The sequence below is a fragment of the Drepanopeziza brunnea genome, assembly GCF_022702325.1.
Source record: "Drepanopeziza brunnea f. sp. 'multigermtubi' strain 214-2 chromosome Unknown ctg16, whole genome shotgun sequence".
Taxonomy (NCBI): Eukaryota; Fungi; Ascomycota; class Leotiomycetes; order Helotiales; family Drepanopezizaceae; genus Drepanopeziza; species Drepanopeziza brunnea.
This window is the reverse complement of record NW_027094079.1, coordinates 1452215-1478016: the sequence shown is the minus strand read 5'-3', so window position 1 is coordinate 1478016 and position 25802 is coordinate 1452215. Positions and strand designations below refer to the sequence as shown.

At 46.7% G+C, this 25802-nt stretch overlaps 3 protein-coding genes across 3 annotated transcripts; all 3 read left to right on the top strand.

The window, feature by feature from the left end:
• Positions 1 to 508: 508 nt before the first annotated feature.
• Positions 509 to 1790, top strand: L3040_008698 (uncharacterized protein; the record flags this gene model as incomplete). Its single annotated transcript, XM_007290869.1, has 3 exons — positions 509 to 909; positions 965 to 1480; positions 1586 to 1790. 3 exons carry the CDS (start codon positions 509 to 511, stop codon positions 1788 to 1790), a joined length of 1122 nt encoding a protein of 373 aa, XP_007290931.1.
• Positions 1791 to 5367: 3577 nt separating this feature from the next.
• L3040_008697 (uncharacterized protein) lies at positions 5368 to 6139 on the top strand (the record flags this gene model as incomplete). Its single annotated transcript, XM_007290870.2, has 3 exons — positions 5368 to 5481; positions 5537 to 5642; positions 5706 to 6139. The coding sequence occupies 3 exons, from the start codon at positions 5368 to 5370 to the stop codon at positions 6137 to 6139; spliced, it is 654 nt and encodes a 217-aa protein (XP_007290932.2).
• Positions 6140 to 22424: 16285 nt separating this feature from the next.
• Positions 22425 to 23936, top strand: L3040_008696 (uncharacterized protein; the record flags this gene model as incomplete). Its single annotated transcript, XM_007290871.1, has 1 exon — positions 22425 to 23936. One exon carries the CDS (start codon positions 22425 to 22427, stop codon positions 23934 to 23936), a length of 1512 nt encoding a protein of 503 aa, XP_007290933.1.
• Between the last annotated feature and the right edge of the window lie 1866 nt (positions 23937 to 25802).

The following is a 25802-nucleotide window of genomic DNA, read 5'->3' as shown; positions in this document are numbered from 1 at the left end:
ACTCAAATCCCGTCATCTGTGCTCCGCAATCCTCTCATTTCATAATCCCCAAGTTTGAGTAAAGCTGACCAGGTAACATGTAAAGATCACGCCGTTTAATCTATTTTTCCCACTTTCTGCGGTGCTTGTTGACTAGCATGCAGCTTTCCGTGCGAAGCTAAGTCATTGGTCCCGAAGGTGGCACGGATCTAAAGAGGAAGGCGCGGTAGCGGGACCCACTTAAACGCATTGCGGAACCTACAGCTATGTTTCTCGTACAACACAACCTCAGTAACTCACACACTCACTCACTCACTCACTCACTCACTCACTCACTTACTCACCCACTTACTCACTCACTTACTCCCTCACTTACTCCCTCACTTACTCCCTCACTTACTCCCTCACTCCCTCACTCACTCACTCGCTCAACGCCAGCGAAAACCAAAACGAAACCTTTAAGCGCGTCATCCGATGGCTTTCGTATCGAAACCCACCACTCAAATATAAATCAATGCCGACGGTCACCATGCTCCAACAACGCACTCTAACTTTCGCCGTCGGCATTCTTGTCGGCCTCTTCGTCCTCTTCATCGTCTACTCCAAGCCGTACTCCTTGAGCGACTACCCGTCCCATGTCATCTCTTCATACACGAAAACTACGTCCTCGGACCCAGGATCGAGTTTTGACCCCGTTACCAATGCTACGCTGGGCTTCGAGAGGGTGTTCGCGATTGGACTAGCAGAGCGCAGTGATAAGAGGGACGCATTGGCGCTGATCAGCAGCCTGACGGGCTTTAAAATTGAATGGGTGGATGGTGTGCGGGGCGAGAGCGTTGTGGATAAAGCACTGCCGTATGGTGTAAATCGCACGCAGCTGTGGGAAACTAACTTGGGGAGTTGGAGGGGACACATGAATGCAATCAGGAAGTCTGTTTAGCCTCCGCCATGTCTAAGATATAGCTGCTGACAAGACGGTACGCAGAATAGTAGAAGAAGGCATATCCACCGCCCTAATCATGGAGGACGACATGGACTGGGACGTCCGGCTCAAGGACCAACTCCAGCTCATCGCAGCCGGCACAAGCTCTCTGCAATCCTCCTCAAACCCCTCCTCTACCTACCCCTACGGCGATGACTGGGATATTCTCTGGCTGGGCCACTGCGGCGAAGTCTTTCCCGAAACCCTCCCCGAGTACGCTACCATGGACGCTGCAAACCCTGACATCGTCTACTTGTCGAAAAAGTATACCATACATGATGACCCGACTGTTCCACCGCCAGCTCACACGGCCGGCTTTCAGAACTACACGGCACACCCGAGTACGCGCTGGGTCCATGTTACGGGAGGCCCGATCTGCTCGTTCGCGTATGCATTGAGTCTGGAGGGCGCGAGGAAGGTTCTATATGATCTGAGTGTAGATCACCTGGTTGGGCCGTTTGATAACGCGCTCGCTGGATTGTGCAGATGGGGGAGGGATCCTGGGAGGCTTGGAATGAGGTGAGTACTTGAGTGGCATTGGAGGCGTATCATTTTCTCGGATGGCATTTGAACATTTGGCAAGCGAAAGGAATTCTGAACGCGGAAAGCTGATCTGTCTGATAGATGTTTCACCGTTACGCCACCCGTCTTCATGCACCACAGAGCTAAGGGATATGTGAATGGCGACTCGGATATCCAGGTCGTGGGTGGCGGCGGGCTCGGCAACTTGAGGGAGATGGGTACGACGGAGAATATGGTCTGGAGTGCTAGGCTGAATACAAGAGCCATGATTATGGGAGATGAGATGAAAAGCCAATGGGAGGATTAAGAGACTGTAATTTAGATTAGGGACCTGGCCGTCGAGTTATAGCCGGAAGCTTGTAGCCTGTGCGTTCTGATGGTTACTCTTCAAAAAGGAGTTGATCAGGAGCTCTACCCCAGATGGGCATTTGTATACGATTAGGTAGCATCTGTCTTTAATGGAGATTAATGTTCTGAAATTGGACGAGGAGATAATGCGATCCAGCAAGTAGCGCCTCAGGACCTTTATTTTAGGTATCTTTGAATACCCACCCTTAATCCTGCCCCTTGCTCTTGTATTTCGCTACACCATCTGGGCCTCACCTTCACGCTGTACTATAGCTACCTTGAAATCAGGGGCAAGTAGGGGGTTATTCAAACATAAACGGTTAGCTGGTTATCCGATGATGATCTCCTTTGAGGATAGTCCGAAGAGGTTGGCATGGCTAGGTAGTGGATCATCCCAGGCTGATTGATACCTGAGATATGATTAGATTTTGAAAACAAATGATTTAAATTATTTGAATCCTGGTTGAAATGGAATTGATTTAATTGATTGGATCATCTTTTGCGGAAGTTGGGTTTTTTTTTTTTTTTTTTTTTTTTTTTTTTTTTTTTTGAAAGACCAGTCCCGGGACGGTCTTTTCGCGAAAAGACGCACTTCAATTACGGTTCAGATCACTCAAACCGTCATTTATCAAGTATAGTCTTCTTTTAGGTCTTGACGACTAGTAGTCTATTAATCGTCTTAAAAGTCGCGGACCATCTTTAAAAGAGACGGTCCGAAGACGGCCCGTGGACCGTCCAAATAACCTCCTCCCTGCCTCTAAGGTAGTGTGATCACCCTAGGCCGATACCTGAGATGGAGTAGATTCTGGAAATAAACGGTTCGAATTATCTAAATCGTAGCTGAAATAGAACTATTTTAATTGATTAAACAGTCGTTTGTAAGAGCTTGTCTTTTCGTGAAAAGATTACTATTATATCAAAACCCTTTTAAATCGATTCAATCGTCGTTTACAGAAGTTGGTCTCTTTACGAAAAGACTATCCTGGGATCTGTTTCCAAGCGTTTTGGGGCCATCTTGGGAGCGTCCCCGGACTGACGACCGTCCTCGAGAACTTATATTAGAAAGTAAAATGATTTGCTACTTCCATTTCCTTTTGCCTCCTCCCACTTCCTACCCCCCACCCCGCTCCTCCGTCTCCTTTACCCCTAGGTTTATGAAGCGTGGTAATCAAACTTCACTGGGGCAAATTTTGATTGAATCGATCGTTCCCGGTTTTAAATCTTTTAAGGCGTGTCTTAAAAGGATGAAAGGAGGCCCCACCTAAGCGAGCGGACGATTAATATAAGCTGTGGCCACGGTACCGAGAAATATCTTGGCACGTATTCATGAAATTATAATCAAAAACCGCATCTTCAAAAAAAGTGTTTCATCATATCTTGATTGGAATGATTATTAGACTGTGTTAGATCTTAAAAATAGGTTTTCCAGAAACCCGTTCTGAATAATTAGACGGGGATAGCTATAGGACGGTCATAAGACGATCTTTTTTAATAGGACGGTCTATTAGCTAAGCTGTTCTCGAATAAAGGTTAGTACTAACTTTAGACGATATTGCTAGTACTTGTCTGGTGATAATACTAGGTCACAGGAAGAAGCAGTTCTGATGATGTGGTTGACTTGACTTGTATTCTCTTGAACTAGGAATTGGGACGAGGTTGTAGTAGGAACCAGTGCCAAGGCTGGCCAGTGCACCTTGCTCTCCTTCTACTATACCTAGCAATAGACGGTTTAATGATCGTCTTCTTAAAGAAAGTCCGTTGAATAACCCCCGCTTGCCTCAAGGTACATTATCATATAAATCTTGTATATATACGATGGATATAAGGAGAATGTATACTGCATTATACCGCACCGAATTGCACCGTGTAAATTTAAGTGTTATATCGTAGTGATTCAAGAAAATGAACGAACGCTAATAGACTGAAAGGATGTAAGGAGGCCCACCTAAGCGAGCCGACGATTAGCCGTCTGACGCACTTAGCAAATAAAGAGGATTAATGGTTACGCCGTTCCGGGAACGACGACATGCGTTCCCTTTATTGAATTGCTTTCTTCGCGACGGGGGGACCTTTGCGGTAAAAACCATTTATTTTCGGTCAATCATAGAGCAACAAAACATTATTGAAGAATGTTTCGGGTAAGCGGGCAAAAGGATTATCTATGCGATTTTATAAAAATGGAGGAATAGCATTACCTCGACCGTGTGTTTTTCAGATCTAAATATCTACGGGTATATAATAGGAGGTCGAGGTGTATAAGCTGCAAAAGAGTTGTTGTAAGCGTCTTTTCCAGTTTTATAATAGGCAAATGTCTTGGGCTTCTTCCCAGGCCGTGCTCGAGGAGCGCGCTCCTTAGAAGATAAAGGATTTCGGAGCGTCCAATAGATGAGACTCTTTGAGAGGCGATTTAGGACCAAGTTTTCGTTTAGCATCCATGGTTCAGAAGAATCATACTAACATTGAAAGTTGTAAATAGCAAATTCTAGTACTAATGGATGAGACACTCCAAATACGTTTTCGATATGGGCCCGCTTCCCGGAGCGGCGTAACCATTAATTCCCCCTATTTGCCAAGTACGCTAAACGACTAGCGTTCGCTCTCTCTCTTGAATTACTAGGTATTCAAGGATCCGAACCACTCAGATCTAATCCGATCTATTATTATATGTAATTACGGAGGTACAGCGGTTATATAATCCTGTATGTTCTGAACTACTATGGAGACTAGCTTATTGGGCTATACCCTCACGGTCTCCGCTTTGTATCGCCAAGGTCGACGATAGGTAAGATCGCGAAGGTATGTATAGACCAAGTAAGCTAGTTTACATAGTGGATCAGAACATGAGATATAATCGCTGTATCTCGGTACGTTGATCTTTTGAAATTGGAAAGGGGGATTGCAATATTATAAATAATTCACATTTGAGATGATTTTTGATGTAAAAATTTCAAAAAAATAAAATTTTTACGGAGGTACAGCGGTTAAATTCCGTTACCCTCGTCGATCCGCAGCTACTATTTGTAACCCACTTGTGTAAAGGTATGGTAAGTAATGAAGTTGCAAAGGTTGGTGGATTGCTCTCGAGAGCTATGTGCAACGCGAGGTTACATCCTCCTCTTCCAGTGGTCTGTGCACCTTAGGGGCCTGCTGGCTTGGGCCCACAACATGCAATAACGTGACCGCTAGGCACGGAATCTCGAAGAGCCTCATTTTACCAGAATCCAATTAGGTAAAGAAAAGTGGCTGCTCCGTGAGGCGACGATGGATGCGATACTTTACCTCTGTACCTCCGTAATAACCAGTGGGCTGATGGTTATTAGCCGCATAAGTATTTATAGCCGAAGTAGAATTTTCAAATGCGATATAAGAGAAAGGTGTATATTATAAATTTCTTCTTGCATTTGCTTTCAAGGTTACTTCATCATCCTCTTCCTTTACAAGCATATTCCCTTTTCGTCTAGCTCGCATTGTTTTGCTTTGGGTTTTATTCGTCATCTTCTTGCAAGCTTGTTCCCTTTTCGTTAGCTATAAGCATGATGCTGCGATCGACGTTTACCTTCGCGACCTTGCTAGCCTTGAGCTTTCTCTTCAACGAAGCTCACGGATTTTGGTTTGGAAAAATGGTCATCGGCTATGCAACAGTTTCCAAAGTAAGTTTCAATTGGTTTATATAATATAGGCTTGTGTTAATTACGCGAATGATAGGAAGAGGCTGAGAAAATCAATGAACATAATAAGCTATATGAACATGATAAGCTACACGTAACGGAATCCGCAAGCCCTACTCAATTAGGACCTGGCGTTTATATGGGTTAGTTAAATCTATACACTCCGTACATCGTAACTTATCACGCGGAGCTAATAATTCAAATAGTAAACAAACCTGATATCTGGAAGGGTGAAGGAGGGAGTTGGTATTGTGCCATTAAAGCGAGCAAGTGGCAGATGAAAAAGATACGCAAAGCCTACATCCCGAGATCTCTTTTAAAGCTGGAGTCGGGTGTTAGCAGGCGAATATTCTTGTGGAACCAAGATGAAACTGTCATCGTGAACTATATGAGTTCAGAGTTATGGATGCGAAAGCCTCAGAAAGCGCTACGCTTCTCGTGGGTTAGGCGGGGATATTGGGAGATGCAGATGCTTATTCCAACGGATGTGGTAAAGAAAGATAAATTGGACTTATGGGCCAAATGCTTTGAATCAGAAGATGAGCTGGTGCGTTTTTCGGGCGATATCATTAATTGGGCGGGAACTTGGGGGATTAAAGGAGATCGTGGACGACCGACCCTTGGCGCCTTTCGCAGGTAGCACAATCAGATGGGAGTGGTTAAGATGTTTTTCTTCCTCTCTTTTTCTGGTTTATGATACGCGGTCCTCCTGAAGGAGACTGGCGGTAATTAGTAGTGGGCAGGGTGCAATGAAATTGAAATTGATTAGGGAAGTATCGATCGATCGGATTTTTCGAAATTTTTTCTCTGGAGAATTTTTTTGCCGAAAAACTTGGACTGGATATAAGGAATTTATTATAGAATCGTAGGTACTGGATGGAGCTTGAGGCTGACGATGGGTTGTTTGAAAGGTTTTGATATTGAGTTTATTGTGGAGGGAGAATGGGGTTTGAGTTGAATTAAGTTGAGCTGAACTGAGCTGGATTAGATTGGTTTTGTTTGCAGTCTGGATTTGTCTTGGTTTTCTTTGTTTAAAGAAGGGTGTCTGATTAGAGGAGAATAGGAACGGGAGGTCCGAGAAAACTTGGAAGGTTAGGTAAGAAGATGAATGAATGTAAGACGAAGGTTGGAAATTGAAAAAGAGGGGAGGTTGAAGATATGAAAGGATAGAGGAGCAAAAGGAGTGAGGAAGTGGTGAGGCGGGTGAACTATCAGCGGAAACATGGCTGGAGAGATCTAGAAGGCTATTGTACTCTAAGGACCCAGCTTCGTTCGCCCTTTCCTAGATAACAAATCTCGTCATGCAACTTCAAGAATATCCTAGGAAAGTTAATAGCCTTATAATTAAGTTTAAAATATTGACTCAGATATTCCAACCATATAAGGCTTAATGCATAAATATAAAGATTCAAACGACTCAGGAGACTCTGTTCTTTAACAGAACGAATGGGGCATGAATAACAAGCTTTAGATTAGGGAATGATAGTCCAAAACCCTACAAGATTTCGAAATGTGGTGGCTTCGATACGATGACTCTTCTTTCCCTCCCGACGGAGCTTGAGCTTTATTTGCAAATTAGTTGCCTCTCTGTTTGCCTAATGCGAAGAGAACTGATCGAATACAGTTTTAAAATGTTTTTAGAGTGAATAGTAATTTAAATATTCAGGACTCACGTGGTGTGCTTCTTTCATTCATCATGGTTGTTCAGTAGAGAGGCCTCTGGAGTTGCAATATAAACCTCATCAAGTTCGGCCATCACCGAATGTTCAACATTAAAGACCTCAGAAATGACACCACCATACCGAAAACTTGGGGCATCAATTGGTTTTTATTCTCAGCACGTGTCGGCGGCGATCTCTTGCAGCCATTGGGCTGTACATGTAGATCTTTTGGCAGTGGCGGTAAACAGATGTCAGCTCAAAGCTGGAATAAAGAGCTGAAGATGATATAGCAATGAGAAGATCAACGACAGCAGTAAAGATTGAGGGAATATGAATTCAAACTTGCACTAGAACTACGAAGCAGAAATTTCGTCCTGATAGACATTGGACACTTGTAAAGAATATATTAAGCGAGGAGACGCGGATGCAAGTTTCGATCTAATAATTAAACTCCTCGAACACGGGAACAGTCTCTTTATACTGCAATACAAATACAAATCGTGAACATCATACATCAATACATATCAAGCGAAAGTTCTGATTTTTTTACCTGAAATACGGAATTCAATTTAAGCTACCCCTTATGGCCCACGTAGAGCGAAGCGTACCCCGACCTCTCTGCGAATACAACAGGCACTTAGCATATAAAGTGTCACTGCTGATAATCATGATTCATGTTTGGAGATCAGATTAATCGAAGTCAGAAGCCAGTGGTCTCCTTTATAATACTACAATTTTTAACAGAATGGACGCCAAATATAAATTAGCAGAGGCAATGCATTAACTTTATTAAAGTATGAGTCTTATCGATTGAAGCAGCACACTATACGAGACGATACTTGTTGGTAACACAGGTGTTTGTGATATAAGACTAGTCTCGTATCAATTGGTTGGATTGTTGTGTTGGTAATGTCTGGTATTGCTATGGAAGATTGTGGCGGTTCGTTATGGGAACCGCGGGTGCACTTGCCATCCTCACGTGTCACTGCCAAGCTTAAGGCCTCTCGTACCTTCCACTTCCATCATGGCCACAATGGCCCTCAGTGATCCGACAATATTAATGATCAGTTTGATAATAACAATAAAAATGGCAGCTGTCATTTATTTTTTCAGCTTTCAATGGTAAATCTATCTTGATCGGTCCTTCTTTATAGATGGCTTGAAAATGACATACTGTGAAGAGAGACAATAGAAATTATTGGATTTCAGAATAAGGGAGACGGTGATCTTATACTAATCGCGGCTTACATCTGAAGAAAATTCATGTCTGATTTTCCTTGCAACAATTTACGAGAATCGGAAGATTATCAAATACCACTAATATTTATCGTAATCTTCAATAGGTCAAAGATATCCGGGATCCCAAACTACCTGCAGTCTCACATCCTAAATATCGTACGAGGCTCCCCGAGCTTTCCTATTTGAAGTTCCTGCCTTTCATTGTAGTCCTTGTTCCTTTGACAGCTCAATCCCCGGCTCTGCTACAATTACACAAGGGTCCAGATGTTCCTGAGTAGCTGGAAGTCAGCAGCTTCCTAACATTGTGTTCTCCTGGCGTGGGAATCGAGTTACCTCGCATTCTTTCCACTCTCAAAATTCATAAATCTGTATGTGAGAGTTGAGCCTCACCGGACTTGCCGCTATTGCCAACTCTAGCAACTATATAAACCTGGCAACGGGAATGGTTTGGTCTTTGATGTTGCAATAGGCGTAATTGCTGTCAAAGTCCTGGTAACAGCTCGCAGGTTTGATGACAGCACACCGAATCATGGCTCGTGTCGGTATTACAGGTACCGAGTGAGAAGTACGAATATATGGGTGGTACTAGTTGTATTCGTTAAGTCTGAAGAGACTCAGCTATACTAGCTGAGGGAGAGCTATATGCTGGTGCCAAGGCTACCTATGTACCTAGTGTAGCCACGTGACCTGGTGCATACATTCCCACAGCTCGCTCGAGGAAAAATCTGCCGTCTCGCTGTAGAGTTTCTTTTTTTTTTCATTCGCGGTCACTATTGTAGATTGGTCTTTGTCTACGTCTGAATTCCAACTTTAAGGATCTGGAGCTGGAGAACCTGTCGCAAGTACAAGGCTGTTCGTGGATAGCACTTCCATGCAAATAAGTTTAAATAAACCAGATTTCACATTGTATTTAGAATTCAAAGCATACGTGAGTATACTAATCATATTGTTTATCAGTAAATGAGGCTTCAATAGCTCGACAGGCTGCAATGCACATATACTACTTCGCTTGTTTTGCAGGCGAGTCTAAACATCACTTGTCGCCTGCACCAACTTGTAATCAATGGCTCTATCAGATGTGCATATAAATATATGTGTATATATATTGGATATCAGTATTCCGCTGCTGTTTCGCACTTGACCGTGCGAAAATCCACGAACAAGATTCTTAATCATTTCAGCTAGTCAGCTTCAATTTGCTCGTCTTGATATAAGGGCCGTAGAAACGGTAAAAAAAAAGACTACCTCTGCTTCAATACCGGTGAACAAAAAGAATATTATTAAATTCAGTTTCCGCGCAGTTATATTAGTCTCATCTGTCAGTATTGGCATTGAAAGCGAAAGTGCGGAGAATTCTCACTCTTCGCCTTCTTTCTTTTCCAAATCCGAAAGAGAACCCCCTCTGAGTTACATCTTTAATCCAAGGCCTTCCAGGATTCCCTATTCCTTACTGAGAACGTTGAATCATCTTCATACTACGTATTTTCTTTCCATGCGTGTTAGGTATACCGTGAACGGAGCTAAGAATAGATAAACTTCAGCGGTGAGATATGATACTAGTACGTACTACGTATGTCTACTCCTTGCCTTCGACGACAAATCAGAACTTAACGCCTAGCGAACCTTTCTCTTGATCTTGAGATAACGGAATGCCGTGTCCTCCTTCCTTGTCTCCAAACACAAGTCAAACAGGCCAGCCCTAAAATAGAAAGCGTTGGAATGAAAGTAAGTCCATATAATACGTAAAAGAAAATGATGGAGAAGGCCAATTGGTCAAGCCCTGCATTTCTAACAGTATGCCTTCGCTTTCGCATTTGCGCTGCGAGTTGAGCGGATTAGATAATATGAGCAGCGCTTATCTCAGATTCCAACATTCGGAATCCAAGCTTCTATCACTGCAAACGTAGAATTCTTAATCTAATCTAGGCTTCACCGCAAGCACGTTTCTTGCCAAGTACCTCCCGCCGCATCAAGCCAGATTAAGGCTGTATCTGTACTGTAGCAAGGGACGAGACAAACGCTTGTCTGGGTCTGGATTCACCATAACCACAATGGAAGATTAGCAGTAGATTGACGGTAACATGGGCGAGTTACAGGCGTGGACCAGAATGCTTCTTCCACTTCGTTGCAAAGCGAAGCCAAGCTAGCACGCAGTCAGAACTAAGTTGACACATCTCCTCGCATAAAGTAGCAGCACGTGTCGAACTCATGGCTGGATAAGCATAACATTATTGGCTTTGCTTAATAAATACAGTGTGCAGCGTAAGGCTGACAGGCTCTTGCCTTCGGTCTTCCTCTTTTAGTTCCACTCTATCTGAGACGAAGGAAGATTCGATCAAATCCGATCAATGCCATACCAAGGCCTTAGCCCGATGCGAGCAAGAACAGTAAGCAGGTGAGAAATAAAATTGACTCAAAGCCGAAAAAATAAAAAAAATAAAATAAAGCATGAACCGAAACCCGAGGACGATGGGTAGAGCTTCCTAGAGAAATGAGCCCCGTTTAGCTGAAGAATGAGACATCCAACCTATAAGTAGAAATAAGTAGAATACTATTCCCCCCCCTTTCAATAAATGTCGGACCCAGTTTAGCTCCATAAATCGTAGAGCGGTGATTTCTAAATGGCTTAAAGCCCTGTCAACTCCTTTACACAGACTAAAAACTGGCTCAAAGATACTTTTCAAGGTTAAATGAATCCTTATAATTTGATCGGTTTAAGAGCTGGTAAGATCCCTTGCAAAATTATACTTTCGACATGTATTCATTGGGGGGGGGGGAGAGTACGAGTCTAGAGCATCACTTATCATCATCAGGCAGCCCCACTTTTATCATCTTTTCAGCTTGTCTATATTTTCACGTGAAAATCTGAAGGAGTTGTGGTTAACAATCCGTCTCTTCTTTAGAGTCTCCTCTTCCGAAAGAATTGATAACAGCATCCTCTTTTTCTTCTCAATTTTTCTCTTCCTTCGCGTGAATCCCATTCCTTTATTCCCAAATTCCGCCCAGGAAGATCAAAACATTAGTAATGATAATGATAATCCTAACAATACTAGTATTAATACTAAGGAATGCCAAGATCCACGCGCTAACTTTTCGCGCGCTCTCTCTCTTTTCTCTCTTCTCGATGGAGTAGTCACCGCTACTTTACCCAAAGCAACAGGCAAGAAATTTCAAACAGCTAGTATGCTTACGTATCCGTATCCGGACTTGTACGGTACAAAGAAAGTTTAAGGTTATCCCGCCAAGTGTGGGATCCCTGCCTCCCGGGCTTGGTATTGGCGCATCGTATTCTTGCTTGTTTGCTTATGCGAAGGATGCCAAGGGTTATGTCATTCGGTCGACGTCGACGCCGAAGCTGCTGACGGATTCAAGGTTTCTGATAATCAATGTGATAGAATTAATAATATAATATAATAGGAGGTAAGGTACTAAGGCACTTGCTGACTGGCATCGTAATGCGATAAGCAACTGCCGTGCCGCTCACATGTGAAATTAGGCATGAGTATTATGTACTGTATATACATACATATAAACTATACGGAGCGGAGTATATGCATCTCTATCTGAAGAAGTACCGTGCGGGAGGTCGGTAAGCACGAACTAACTAGGATTAATAATAAACGCAAAAGGACTTGCCTATCTTACGGTAACGGCCGACAAAGAGCCAAGTTACGCAGACTCAAATTTGACGGCGGCCTGAGCCCGTCGCGGCGACGGCGGCCTTCTTGCTCGAGTGAGGGACTGCCTATTGTACTCTAGTGGGATTAAGCTTGTTACGACGTTCCTTACCGTACGGGAGCCCCTCGAGAGCCCCGAATAGGATGGATGGGTAGACGGATTGATGTCCGCGCGAGGGTGCTGGCTATTATTCGTATACACATATATTTGTTTCTTATTCGACTCGCCCTCGCGCTAGCCTAGCAAGCCCAGCTAGAGCCAGCTCCTCAAGGAGACGAATAGGAGACGAGCTCCCTAGAAAGCCTCCCGGAAGGGACGGCAAACAGGTTTAACCGGACCTGAGACAAATTAGTAGTAATAAGCGAGTAAGATCGTCTGATTATATATATAGTTAGGGGTTATGGCTGTATTACCTTACGGAAGTATTCCCCCTCCCCTTAAATACTAAGTAAATGTCTCGGACCCAGCTTAGCTCCAGAAATCGTGGACGGTCGTTTCTGAATGGCTCAAAGCCCTGTCAACTCTATTGCACAGACTAAATACTGCATAGCTGTAGTAGTACTACTTACTTAAAGTTGTTTGTCAAGGCTGAATTCTTAAAAGTTTATTGGTTCAAGCCCTGGTCAGAGCCTTGCGAGATTATACTTTCATCTTCTACTATACTATTTAGGGGGGTGGGGGGACTGAAGAGTCCTACCGCATCGCCGCAAGCTTGTTTGAAGAGCGGGTCATTTTTTATATCTCAGACAAGACATCAGTCCGTAGCCAATATCCGATTCCACGTTGTCGCAACTCTAAACAAAGCCGTCGAGCTTATATCAAATAAAAAAAGTCTTGTTCGACAAGCAGGGAAGGAAGCAGATCAGAACACCACGGTTTCGGAATCGGCCCTTGAAACTGGACCAGGAGTCTTGCGAGAAGATTTGCTCCTTCGCGCCATCGAGCAGTAGGGTTAGCGAAGGAATGCAGAGGAACTAGACAGCTTTTTTGTGTTTTCGATATCCTCCCCGTGATAGCCCTCCCGCTCGGGTCGGAAACTAGCTCAACCCGATAACCATAATCGTGGTTGTATAGGTGCTACGTAGTACGGCGGCGGCTATACTGCCTTCCGGCGTCCGTACGCCGTACGGAGGTAACCTTAGCTAAGGTACAAGTAAGGCTGAAGAGACAGACGCGGCTTTGGTGGCTGGCTGGCTAGCTGGCTGCGTCAGACGCAGCCAAGGCTTGCGAAAAAGAAGGCTGAGTTTATACTTTGCAGTCCCCCCCACCCCCCTAAATACGTAGTACAAGCCGGACCCAGTTTAGCCCTATAAATCGTACAGAGTCGAGTTTCTGAACGGCTCAAAGCCTTGCGAACTGTATTGCACAGACTTCTCCGTAAATATTTGCTTAATAATACTTTCCAAGGCTAAGTCGTTATAAATTTATTGGTCCAAGCCCTCGTAAGAGAAAGCCCTTGCCCAAAAAATCTTTCGACATGTAGTTGTTTTTACTACTAAGGAAGGGGGAGGGGGGACGGGATGGTACTGTACTATCCCCTTCTAAATGAAAGACGAAAGTATAATTTTGCAAGGGATCTTAATAGGGATTAGACTAATAAACTTACTCTGTAGGTATACTCTCCCACCCTTGAGTAAATGTAATACTGGGTCTCTTGTGGGCCTATTCCAGAGGTAAAGCAGGCATAGCAATGAGTAATAGTGGAGTGTACAAGGGTTTTGAGCCAATCGGAATAAATAAAATATCAATCGATTAAGATTTTATCTAGCATGAAATTGGCCCTCCTTGAATATCAATTATAGCTTGACAACGCTTCTATTACGATTCGTATAAAGATTCGATATAGCTATCAAGAACAGCGTGTTAAGGCCTCCGATGTGATTTCTCGTCGTCTTTTAAAAGAGATCGACTAAGCGATATAAACAGATAGAAAATATCTTTGTTACATAAAAGAGTGTCTTTCGAGCGTATACGACGTTTCTTCGGTATTTCAAGAGCAAAGGTCGTAGAAAAGCTCCTTTAAAAAAGGAATCGGTGGATCTACTACGTCCCAGGCGTAAGTATTACCCCTTGGGGGTAGGGTAACCAGGGGGTTTATAATGGAAACGTGAACTTTTGAGGCACCCTCAAGGGGGTAATAATTACGCCTGTACCGTGGTAATAACTGATTGATATATATTATCGCTATTAATAGATTGAAAACGGGTCGAGCACACAAGAATGTTAAGCAAAAAAAAGAAAGATTCTAAGCAAGACGAAGGATAAGTAAAGTTAGGTAGGCTTTATTTCAATTGGCTTCAAATCCTTGTATACTCCACTATTACTCCTTGCCTTGCCTCCTGCTATACCCCCTGGAATCAGCCCATAAAAGACCCGGTATTACATTTATTCAAGGAGGGGGGGAAGTAGCCTTGAAAAGGATCTTTAAGCACGTATTTAATTTATGCAATAGAGTCGACAAGGCTCTGAGCCATTCATTCAGAAACCCACCGCTCCACGATTTACTACGTATAAGGCTACACTGGATCCGTTATTTTTTTTAGAGGCGGGGTAGTATAATTAACACGGAGTACAGTACGAAAGGAGAAGAAGAGGAAAATAAGAAGAAGAGGAGGTAGTACTACTATATTTTGGAGCTGACACTGAACACGCGACAATAAGCAACGCGAGGTTTATTTCTTTTCTCGTCCGGAAAGGAAGGATACAGAGAAAGAGAGGTCAGATATCGACGGTTGATCACGGTACATATGAGATCCCGCGAATATCATACGTGTAGGTATCTGCGAAACTGCAAGCAAGGAGATTTGAAAAAGAGTCCTGGAGGAGTCGATCCTGAAGAAAGCCCACGGTAGCAGCCAAACAAGCTGGACGGTGAGAGCTGGTCAGGACTCAAGACACGGATAAGCTTAAATTCAAGGACGGCAAGCTTACGATAGGTTAAGGCGCTATCTCCATCTTGGTCTCCGTCTTCCCCCCCTCTGCGTAAGCTCCGTAATCTCCGCAAGGCTGCCAAACACAGGTGAGTAACAAAGTACGGTCGGCGCTACGACTCTTTTCTGACCTTTCGTAGCGCCCTCCCCTTGCCTCTCTCACGTGCCGGAGACGGACATCGCGGACTCCGCAATTCTGTCTAAATATGCGATTAGCGCGTACATGCCGTCATCTGTCTCTAGTTTTGCTTTTGGGGATGAGAGTGTTGTATACAGTTAAGTACTCCGTGCCGTATACGTATGCCAATGACGAACTCTAACTGCAATTTCCGATTCGCGAAAGCTTAGTTCGGTTCCGCTACTTTTAGAAGTAGTACAGTCCCCCCACCCTCTCTGACTGCATACGGGACCTAATGTAGCCTGATAAATCGTACAGAGTACAGTAGAGCGGCGGTCTCTGAATGGCTTAAAAGCCTTATCAGTTTTCATTGCATAAATTAGAGACTTGCCTGGAGATACTTTTCAAAACTAGATCGTTATAAGTTTATTGGTTTAAGCCCTGGTAAGGGCCTGTGCCAAATTTTACTATGCTTTTCGACATGTACTAGTACGTAGTACAGTAGGTAGTACTACGTAGTATTCAAGGGGAATGGGGAGGGGCGGGGGCGGGGGACTGTAATCCGTAGACGGAAGTCTCATCTACTGCGTATTTCTTCCAACTGGATACCGTTCCGTATATCCTCACTCTGTTCGCGCGCCCCACCACTTAGGGTTCTATCATTCGACAGCATGCGCGTTGAATCATTGAATACTAACTGATCGGTGCTCAGGCGTAGCAAAACGTACTAGTACTACGGAAGTCGTTGTACGTAGTAAATAGACTAGTAGTTCATATCAAATACGGCAGTCGTATTACGATTACGGAAATAGCGTCAAACTCAACTGCGGGAGCTGCCTAAAGCGGCGTTGACGCTGCGCGAGACGCTGTAAATCAATGAAGCCTTGAGTGGTAGGGCGCACGAACGAAATGAGAATATATAGCAGTAATATATCTGCGAAGGGGTTAATTAGATCCATATCCCTTTATTTATCATGCCAACATTTTTTTGGGGCGGGGGGTTGGTAAGGGGGGGGGGGGGATAAAATATCACGCATGAAATAGACTAGTAGGGGAAAGAATTTGTTTACGGAGTATAACTTATCCGTCGCTACTTACTACTATTCGATCGATCGATCTTCTCCCGTTTGACACTCAGCCTAGCAGAGGTCTCAAACTATATGTCAGTGTGCACGTGCGGAGAGCGAGAGCAGGAGATAAGCGCATCAGGTATAATATCCGTAAGGGGGACAAGGCCGCTCTTGGCAGTATGCAGCAGCGGAGAAAAATGTCTTGTATAGTACATGCTTACTTACGGAGCTAATGGTCGGTTATCTCGAATTTAATTTGTGGAAATTACTACGTACAAGAATGAATACCTGATGCACTCGAGGATTACTACTAGTAGCATATTACTACCACGGGACAGGCCTAAGTATTACCCCTCGAGGGTGCCTCAAAAGTCTAGTTTCCACTTTAAACCCCCTGGTTACCCTACCCTCGAGGGGTAATACTACTACTTACGCCTGGGACGTACTAGGGGGAATACTTAGCCCTGTACCGTGGGTACTGTAGTTCCCCTATATTGCGCTCTTCGAAGGCGTGGGGGGGCGAGCGTGGGGGGGGGGAATGCATAACATTACATCACGTACTTAAGATTTTACATCGTAAGTAGTATATGCTTTCCTCATCTTACCTACATTACACACATACATAATCTCCTGCGATGTGATGGGCTTTCGTTCAGCCGCTCTCCGTATTCCGCTGCGAACAGACATCCCCTTAGTTCCATTCATCTCAATCCAAGCTCGCCCTATGTACAGTCCATCCAGGCTTCGTGCAGTACATACGTAGTAGTAGTATCCGTGTGTACTTGGTTATACTCCGTTCCGTTTCTTTGGGTAGGCTTGCGAGTGCGAGACTCCAATAGAAAGGCCAGCCCAACTCTAACCCTAAATTTAACTCTCTTTTTTCCGTCTCTCTCTCCCTCTCTCTCTCCCCCTTCCCCTCTCACGTCTCGTCTCGTCTCATCTCATCTCAAGCTTCGGACGGCAGACGGCGGACGGACGGGACGATACGTTTAGAAAGCGCAAGGTCCAGGGTTTTTATTTTGGATCTCTCGGAATATTTTTTTTTATGTTATAATTTTTTTGTTTTAAAATTGCTGTACTTTAAATCAAGCAAGTCTTGGTTTCGGATCTCCCTCCGTAATTCCGATTTTACGAAATGAAAATGAAAGGCAAAACACGCAGGGCGGTTACCATTAGGTACGACTTATCCATTAGTCATTATATTTAGCGAGGTAGGTAGACACCGGTTGGTGTAGTGTAATATGGTACAGTATAGTCTGGCATGGGGATCGTATTGCATTATTAGCGGGCGCGCGCGGAGATCGGAAGCGATACGTAATACGCAGTACTTGAATCTTAAGCGGAAAGGCAGACAAAAACAGGCAAGCAGAAAAAGTAAAAGCCGAAAAGTAAAGCGACGAACAAAAAAAGAAAGGAAAAAGACAAGAAGAAAAAAAAAGAAAATGAGAAAAAAAAAATACCCCCAAAAAACTCTCGTCAGCCAAGCCGAGATCGGATCCACCTTACGTACTACGTACTGTAGTAGGACTACTTACTACTACGTTCTGATATCCAAGTCCGTCTTGTCGCGACCAGGCCTAGTCGCGACGTGGGTAATCCCCGCCCCCGTCCAGGCTGCAGGCATACTCGGTAGGGTATAGGGTACGTACGGAGTATTCCTTTTCGCCCTTGGCGCAAAAGCTCAACTTAAACCTTAAGCCGAAACGGAGACGAAAGCGTATCTATTTGTATCTCAATGCCAATTACAGTAATAGCCCAGTCGTTCACTGCTACCCATACCCGCTCCCACCCGCTCACTCGCTCGCAGACGGAGAGGGGTGTCAATAAGGCCACACCTACGTACGTACTTACCGATTCATTTCGGATGTGTGATTGGGTTGGGATGGGATTTGGAATGGAAAGCATAGCAAAGCATAGCAGAGCATAGCAAAGCATAGCAAAGCAAGGGTGTCCGGCCGTCGGCGGGCGGCGGGGGCGATCTGCAGTAGGTTAAAAAACATGCTTAAAACCTTGAATTTGTTTGACACGACGGCATTTGGGATGCAGCGCCAAGACCGACACGGATTGCCGCGCCAAGGGGAATAAAGTTATACGCAACTAATTCGGTGCGGTGAGGTAAGGTAAGCCCTAGTCCGTACGGAGACTGAGAGGTGGGAAGGGGGGAAGGAAGGGGGTAGGGGGTAGGGGGAGGAGGAGAAGGAAGGAAGATGGGTGGGTATGTATTACTATGTAGTACCGGTACCGGTAGTACAACTACTTCTACAGTACTGTATGGATTCAGAGGGCGGGAATAGTCGCTTATTGGGTTTGGGGGTAAAGATAACTACCAACCATATGCATTATCTCGCTTGGATGGATAGGTAGATGATTTGATTGAAACAATGCTGCTCTGCGGCGTGAGACCAGACCAACTGCCGAATGCGAGATAAGGGCTATACGTACTGTCATAAGTACCTAAGTACTTAGAAATAAATACTCCTACTACTACTTCTACTAATATTACTACTACGTATATGAAAAGTGCGACGTATGAACTCATAGGCCGATCTGCGACGACCAAGACTCACCAAGCTTCTGCCCATCGAGACAAGCCCCTCCGCTTTGTTGCCAATCGCTTTGTTAGCGCGCAAGCCACGCTGGGCCCCTCGGGATCCGATCAGGTGAGAAAGTAAGAAAACAAGAGAATAAGAGAATAAGAAAATAAGAGAACAAGAAAATAAGAAAATAAGAAATCCGCTGGTCAGGAGTTAAGGCGCCGTACAGCCGTGTCGGGTGAGAAGGTTTGGCTTGGCACCTCGTATAAGGCTTCTTACTGTACCGGAGGATGATAGAACTCTGACCTTAAGACCTTAATGAACTCTGGCATTAAGACCTTCTGCTTGCTTGCTTGCTTGCTTGCTTTCTCAACTACCAGGGGGACTGACTGACACACCATCTCGATCGTTGGGCGGAGGAGGATCGCAATGCCACAGAGCATGGACGAAGAGATCGGCGGCCTTTCTCATCATCATGGCTGAAGGGAGTGAGTTGTTCATAATTGTGCCCAGATGCGGGCATACGCGTGCCCAGTCTCCATTAGAGTTTTGGGTTTGAAGCACTGGCCCCCCCTGCCCTACAGCGCAACTCTATCCTCCTCTCCGTAAATGGAATGGGCAGATCGTCGGCAGGAGTTGCTCAAACTCCGCAAGCCCGAGCACTCCGTAGGTAGCTACTAGTCTACTACAGGCTATAGGAGTGTGAAGGTCAGGTTGGGAGGAGGAGCTGGTGGTGGTGGTGGTGGACGTCGGGTTGAGAGAGAGCGACGCTGAATAGAACTGAACTGGACGAACTGCCGTCCGTAGAATAGGAAGCTACTCCTCCTACCTGGATGCTCTGATCACGGGCGTTGCGAAGGGTTGCCTGGCCTTGCGGAGAGGACCCACAGGCCTCGTCAGTCGTTGAAAGAAAGCTGCGCTAGAAGGAAGGAAGAGAAACAACCCGTATAGGCGAGGCCTCGCGAGGTAAGGCGAGAGATAAGGCGAGGTAAGGCGAGGCAAGGCTAAACGAGGTGAGGCAGTCAGGCAGTCCATCGACCGACAGACCAACTCGTGATAAGTATGAAGTGATAAGTATGAATGCCGTGTCTGTCACTCGGTGCAGTCAGTCAGCAGTTACTTAGATGTTTCATCTTGTTTAGCGGTGCTTAAATCATTACCTCCGGTTTCCCTCTTGACCGTAACTTGGCTCAATGTTCCAAGCAACTTTCTTCGTCGACTACCTAGACATTCGATTCGGTCGGGGCTTGAAAGAGTTTACCGAGCACGGGCATGCATTAATGCATCACTTTCTTTGGGTGACCTGCCATTCGCTCTCCCGCGGAGGCCGATATGCGAGATGAGAAGAATATAGTAGTACGGAGTATTTGTAGCTGAGACTGCAGCACTCCAGCTGTAATTGCGTGTACTCGAAGTACCAACCCTGATCTTGCGAGTGGGTACGTGGAAGGCTGCCTGCCAGCCACCAAACCGAAGATTGGACTACCGGTGGACTAGACTGGATGGGATCTCCTGCCTGCACTTGTAAGCCCGGATGAGGATGGATCCTTTGGTCGGCAAGAAACGGGGGTGGAATCGGTAAGCTCATACTACCGGTACGTACGTAGTATTTCTCTCGACCGCATGTGCAATGTGCAAAGGCCTCTCTCTCCTTTCTTCGTTCGTCTGTCAGTCAGCCAGCCAGCCAAAAGGGGATCCATCCACCCATCATCTCTACGGAGGTACTCTCCAGCTCCCGTGAAGCATAGCCACGTCCTGAGTCCGAGACCCGCCATCCACCCAGACCCTGTCCGAGAAACAAAGCCACACAGCCAAGGTGTCCGATATTTGCTTGTTCAGAGTCTTGTCGGAACAAGCCAAGTCAGCTGTGACTGACGGTAATAGTATACCCAGGGAAGAAGGGAAGAAGGGGGCTGGCTCTTGATAGGTGGAAGGAAGCATGGCTATTTACTACGTACATACATACACTTACTTACACATACTACGTACGTGCCTTCGTACCTAAGAATTCCATCTTAGCGAGGGAGGCATCTATGGAGATATGGTCAGTACAGAGTGAGTCTCTCTCTCTCTCTATCTCTCTCTCTCTCTGCTATGCCTCGGAACCTCTGGCCTTGGAGGAAAAGGAAGCCAGAGCAGCAGCGCCAAGGTCAAGTCCAAGGCCAAGGCGCTCTTCAACACCATCCCATCAATTAGACTCCGACGTCTGATATGCGCATTGCATTTGCAACATCCCAGTGCGGTACGGAGCACAGTAAGTACAACTAATTAGCTTGTTACCGTTACTCCCGTCAGATCTTTTTCCTTATCCAGGGCATAACCTTCGACCTTTCCTCACGCATACCATAGCATATACTGCCCCATGCGGGATCGGAAACCTTGCCTCCATTGCCTAAATAGGATTAAACGGTGTCGTAGCCTCCGTCCCCTCGGTCCTTACAGATACTTGCCTGTGCACCCTAGCCGGGCCCAAGTAAAAGCCTAATCTAAGATAATTTGAACCAACGAACGCCAAACGGCTTTGTCCATCCCTGGGACGGTAACGTGGCATATGGCAAGTCCTTGATATACCGTGAAGTCCGCCGCTGAGTTACTCTTAAAAGAATTGCTCCCTCAAGACCACTCGAGACGGCGTCCACAAAGAAAGGACTTGACTTCTCTACCGCAACGCACCGTACTGCTCTGATCTGCTTAGCTCAGCTCAGCACGACAGATCCAGCAAAGATCAGATTATATTCGGAATCATCAGAAACTCACGCACCAAAAGAGAAAAAAAAAAGGGGGGGTTATCCTCTTAATCAACATACTCCAAGTCCACATCTTGTGCCTTGAGACGGAGAGTCGTGCAAGAAAAGAGAGTCGACCTGGGAGAGAAGTCCCGTGACCAGAACCATTCAAGCTTCTCCAATCCCCTCCGACCGAGCTACCCAACGACGACCACTACATACCCACATGCCCAACACGACTTTGGGAAACGCTTGATCTCCCCGCCGACGCTTCGTCGCAAGGTGCGTACCTTTTCTCTCGTTATCAGATCTTTGTCGCGTCGTTTTACACACATGGAAAAACCATCCCTACTATCTGGTGACTTTCACCTGTTTGGCGCGCCTCGGCCTCTGGGCATGTACGCGGAGGGCCCCAATGTTTTCCTAGTCCAGCACTTAAGCACATACATAACATTCTCCGCGCTCTGGCAGATCACGCCCGGCTCTACGCTGCTAGGGCCAGCACTCTTCTATAACGCCTCCAGTCGGGGCAAGACGATACACAGAGCTGCCCAGAAGCCTATTTAAGCTTTCTGACACTTAGTGCTTCACCTTATCTCGCCGTCCAGATCGTCGTCGACTCTTTTTTTTGCATGGCTGGATGAGCTGCAGCTAACACTCATCCGAAGGACCGGAATCTCATACGGCAACCGTTTCACCCCGCGGTCGCCCTTTTCAAAACAGCCTCCGACTACCACAGTTCTTGACCACTGTGCCAGAGGCCCACCAGTTGAGCTTTCTCTGACGCCCCAAGATCGCGTGGAGACACCCACGTAGGATCTGCAGGAGGCCACAGATATTAGACGGCGCCACTCAACAGCAATCATTCCGCGCTGCAGAGGCATGCGCTGAGGAACGAGAATCTTGGAATCGCGTTCAGAACTTTCTCAAGAGGTAATCCACCTGTGTGGATAGAAGAGTACAGACAAGATGGATACATACTACGGCCACGTCAGGTCGCCAGCAGACGCAATCAAGCTGTTCGAGGCCTGCCGCCTGGGATTATTACCTCGAGTGCAACGCAGACTGTCGGAGAAGGAGAGACAATCCATCAAGTCTGGATCGGTGTTCGTGTGGGACGAGAGGGAAGCAGGCATGCGCAGATGGACAGACGGAAAATCGTGGAGTGCGAGCAGAGTTTCGGGGAGTTTCCTGACCTACCGCGAGATGGAGGGCAAGAGAGGAGGAGGCCAATTTGTTCCCCCGCCCGTTCGCCGGCCTAATGGGAAGACACCAGACAGCGGAAGAGGCAGTGATGAGGACCTCGACATGGACGGCGATGGGCCAGACGGGTACAGATACAAGCCTGATGGATTGATGAAGCAATCTTTCAGCATTACAACCTCTACCGGCCAACACCTCCATCTGATCAGCTACTACTCTCGACCGCATCCAAATGCGCCCGAGCTACATACGCCAACGACAGACCCACAGCTTCGTCACATTGTCCCAGTCAAGGGCATGTATCCCGAATCGACCGTACACGAGGCTCAGGGACCTGCTGTTACCCGAACACCTATGCAGCAGAGTCCATACATGCAACACCAACCCATGCAGCCTACCCCCCACCGAGGACCTCCGCCACCACCTTACGGCTACCAGTCCGGATACTCGTGGCCACCTTCCCCCGCCCAGACTCCTCCGTATGGCCATTATCCAGGCCACCAGATGTACTCTCCTCTCCCGCCCCCACCCCCCGGATCTGTCCACAGCTCGCCATACCCACATCACAGCCCTCACATGATGAACGGTCATGTTCAGAATGGCTTGATACCGCATCCCCAGGCTGCCTACGAGCGAGCGCCCCCGCCTCTCTCCGAGGCGTCGCTCCCTCCACCTCCTCCCAGCTCTTCCAGAGGGATGAGCACTGCAACCGCTGCGAACCTGGCTCTGTCAATGCCAAGCTACCCATCCAATCCCAGCCCGCGCGTCCCTCCCACTACCCGCCTCATCGCCGAGCAAGCCCAGATCGCCCAGAGAGCCCTGCAAAGCCCTCCCATGATCGATCCCCGACTCTCGACTCCCATGGCCCCGATCTCTCTCCCACCGGTACAAGTGCCACTCGCCCCAGTCCAACTTCAGACTCCGAGAACCACCACCCCTCCTCAAGTCAACGGCACCGCCCAATCTCGAGCCACTACCCCTTCTCCGGCGACTCGACCCGCTTCTCCCAAGAGAGAGACACCAAAGTCGGCCAGTACCTCGCAAGCTCAGAGCATCCCGAGTATCTCCAGCTTGGTGCATGCCACGGACTCGGTGTGCGTCATGTCGGACAACAAGAGCAACAGCAACGGCAACGCCAGTCGGCACGGTAGTAAGAGCCCGAAGTCTGCCGGAGGGGATGCCCAACGATCCACGGCCGATATTCCGCACGACAAGCTCAACATTGTGGGAGAGGACCAGCGAGCGATTCGGGTCTTGGACAAGAAGTTCTTGATCTAGAGCCGAGGCTACCCTGAATCTCATTCGTTTTGCTCTGGATGCTCATTCTTCGACTTTCGACTGTAGAGTACATTTAGTGTTATTTTGTTTTTGTTTATTTCCTCTTCCCAGCATAGCACATTTTGCTTCACCGGGATATGTACTGCGGTACTGCATTGATGGCGTGGGTGGGTGGCACAGGGTCTGCTTTGCATTGCGTATGGCGTCGGATGGCTACAGCTTTGCATCCATCAATGCCCAAGGGCGGATTGATCCTTGCTTTTTTCTTATTTTCTCGGGCGTGGGGGAGCGTGGGGGGGCGTGTGGGGGGGGCGTGGGGGACATGTGAGCGTGGGAGCGTGGGGGGGGGGAAAAAGTCTAAATCGCACTTGGGGAAAGACATGAGTTGCTAGTACACAGATCATAGCATGCCAAGTAATAGCAAGCAAGATCTTCAAACACCAAAGATCTTGATCTACATTGCCTCATAGTGACTATTGTGATCTCTTCCCTCTCCTCTGGGCTATTACCAGGACTGATGAGATGGGTACCGTATTCCTGTACATTTGTGCAATATGTAATGAAAATTTCTCGCCCGGTAAGTTATCGTCATCGATCAACCAACCAACGAATGACTTGAATGCATGTTATGTTATGTTATGCAACCTAATCCAAATCCCAAATCCCTAATCCCTAATCCCAAATCCAAAATCCACATCCAACATCCAACATCCACCATCCACCGCCTGTTGGTTGACGTAATTCATTCATCAAAGTCAATCAATCAATACCCGGTAGCTAGCGGTACTCGGAGACTTGGAGTCTGAGATTCGGAGACTGAGACTTGGAGTCTGAGATGGTTGCTGAGATGGTTGCTGGTATGGGAGGGGAGGGTAGGTAGGTAGGTAGTATGTTTGGTATGTTTGGTATGGGAGGGGAGGGGAAGGGTCAAGTGGATGGTGGGTGTGTGGTGTGTGGTGTGTGGGTATGTGTGGTGGGTAAGTGGGATATCTCGGATTCGAGGAGGGGTGGTATGTAGTAGTAGTCAATAGGAGTAGGAGGAGTAGTAGTAGTAAACAAGAAGTCGACGACCGTCCTCTTGCATCCTAGCTAAGGTAGGTGGCTAGGTAGGTAGGTATGTAGGTATCCATCTCAGACTCTCCTCCGCGCATTCGGGTATGCAGCCGGTCTCAGGTCGGTAGGTAGGTAGGTAGGTAGGCACAAGTACTGTACTTGGGGTCGGTGTTGGTTGGGTTTGGGCGCGTAAGTGAGAGAGAGGAACGGCGGATCTGCGATCTCTGTTTGGTGTGCTTGCTGCTTTTGGCGGTGGGGGGATCGTGGGGTTGGGGTTGGGGATCGTGGGGTTGGGGATGCGGGTGGGATTGGTGGAGGGGGGGCGGGGGATGGAGAGGGTGGTGGGTGTGGGTGGATGGGTTGCGCGGGTTTGGAACTGGGATGGGGATGGGGGGGATGGGGTGGGGGGGGATGGGGGGAGGAAGGGGATGTTTGTTTATCTTTTGGTGTATGGCGATGTGCTTGGCACCTGCGTATACGGGGTATACGGAGTTGGTAGGGGGAGGTAGTAGGTAGAGGAGTAGGTGGGAGTAGGTGGGAGTAGGTAGGAGTAGGTAGTAGGTAGAGGAGTAGGTAGGTTAGAACAAAAACCAAAAGGAGGGGTATCTACAATGCATGCAGGATCTACTAAACTAAACCAGAGGTAGAGAAAGAGTTAGAGTTAGAGTTAGCGCTGTTATCTACTTATTGTTACCATCACTGGTGGATAGGTCGATGTTGGAAGCGGGTAGGGTAGATGGAGAGGTTGGTATCTATTCGAAAAGGTAGGAGAATGGTCATTGGCGATGAGACAGGGAGAGAGAGAGAGAGAGG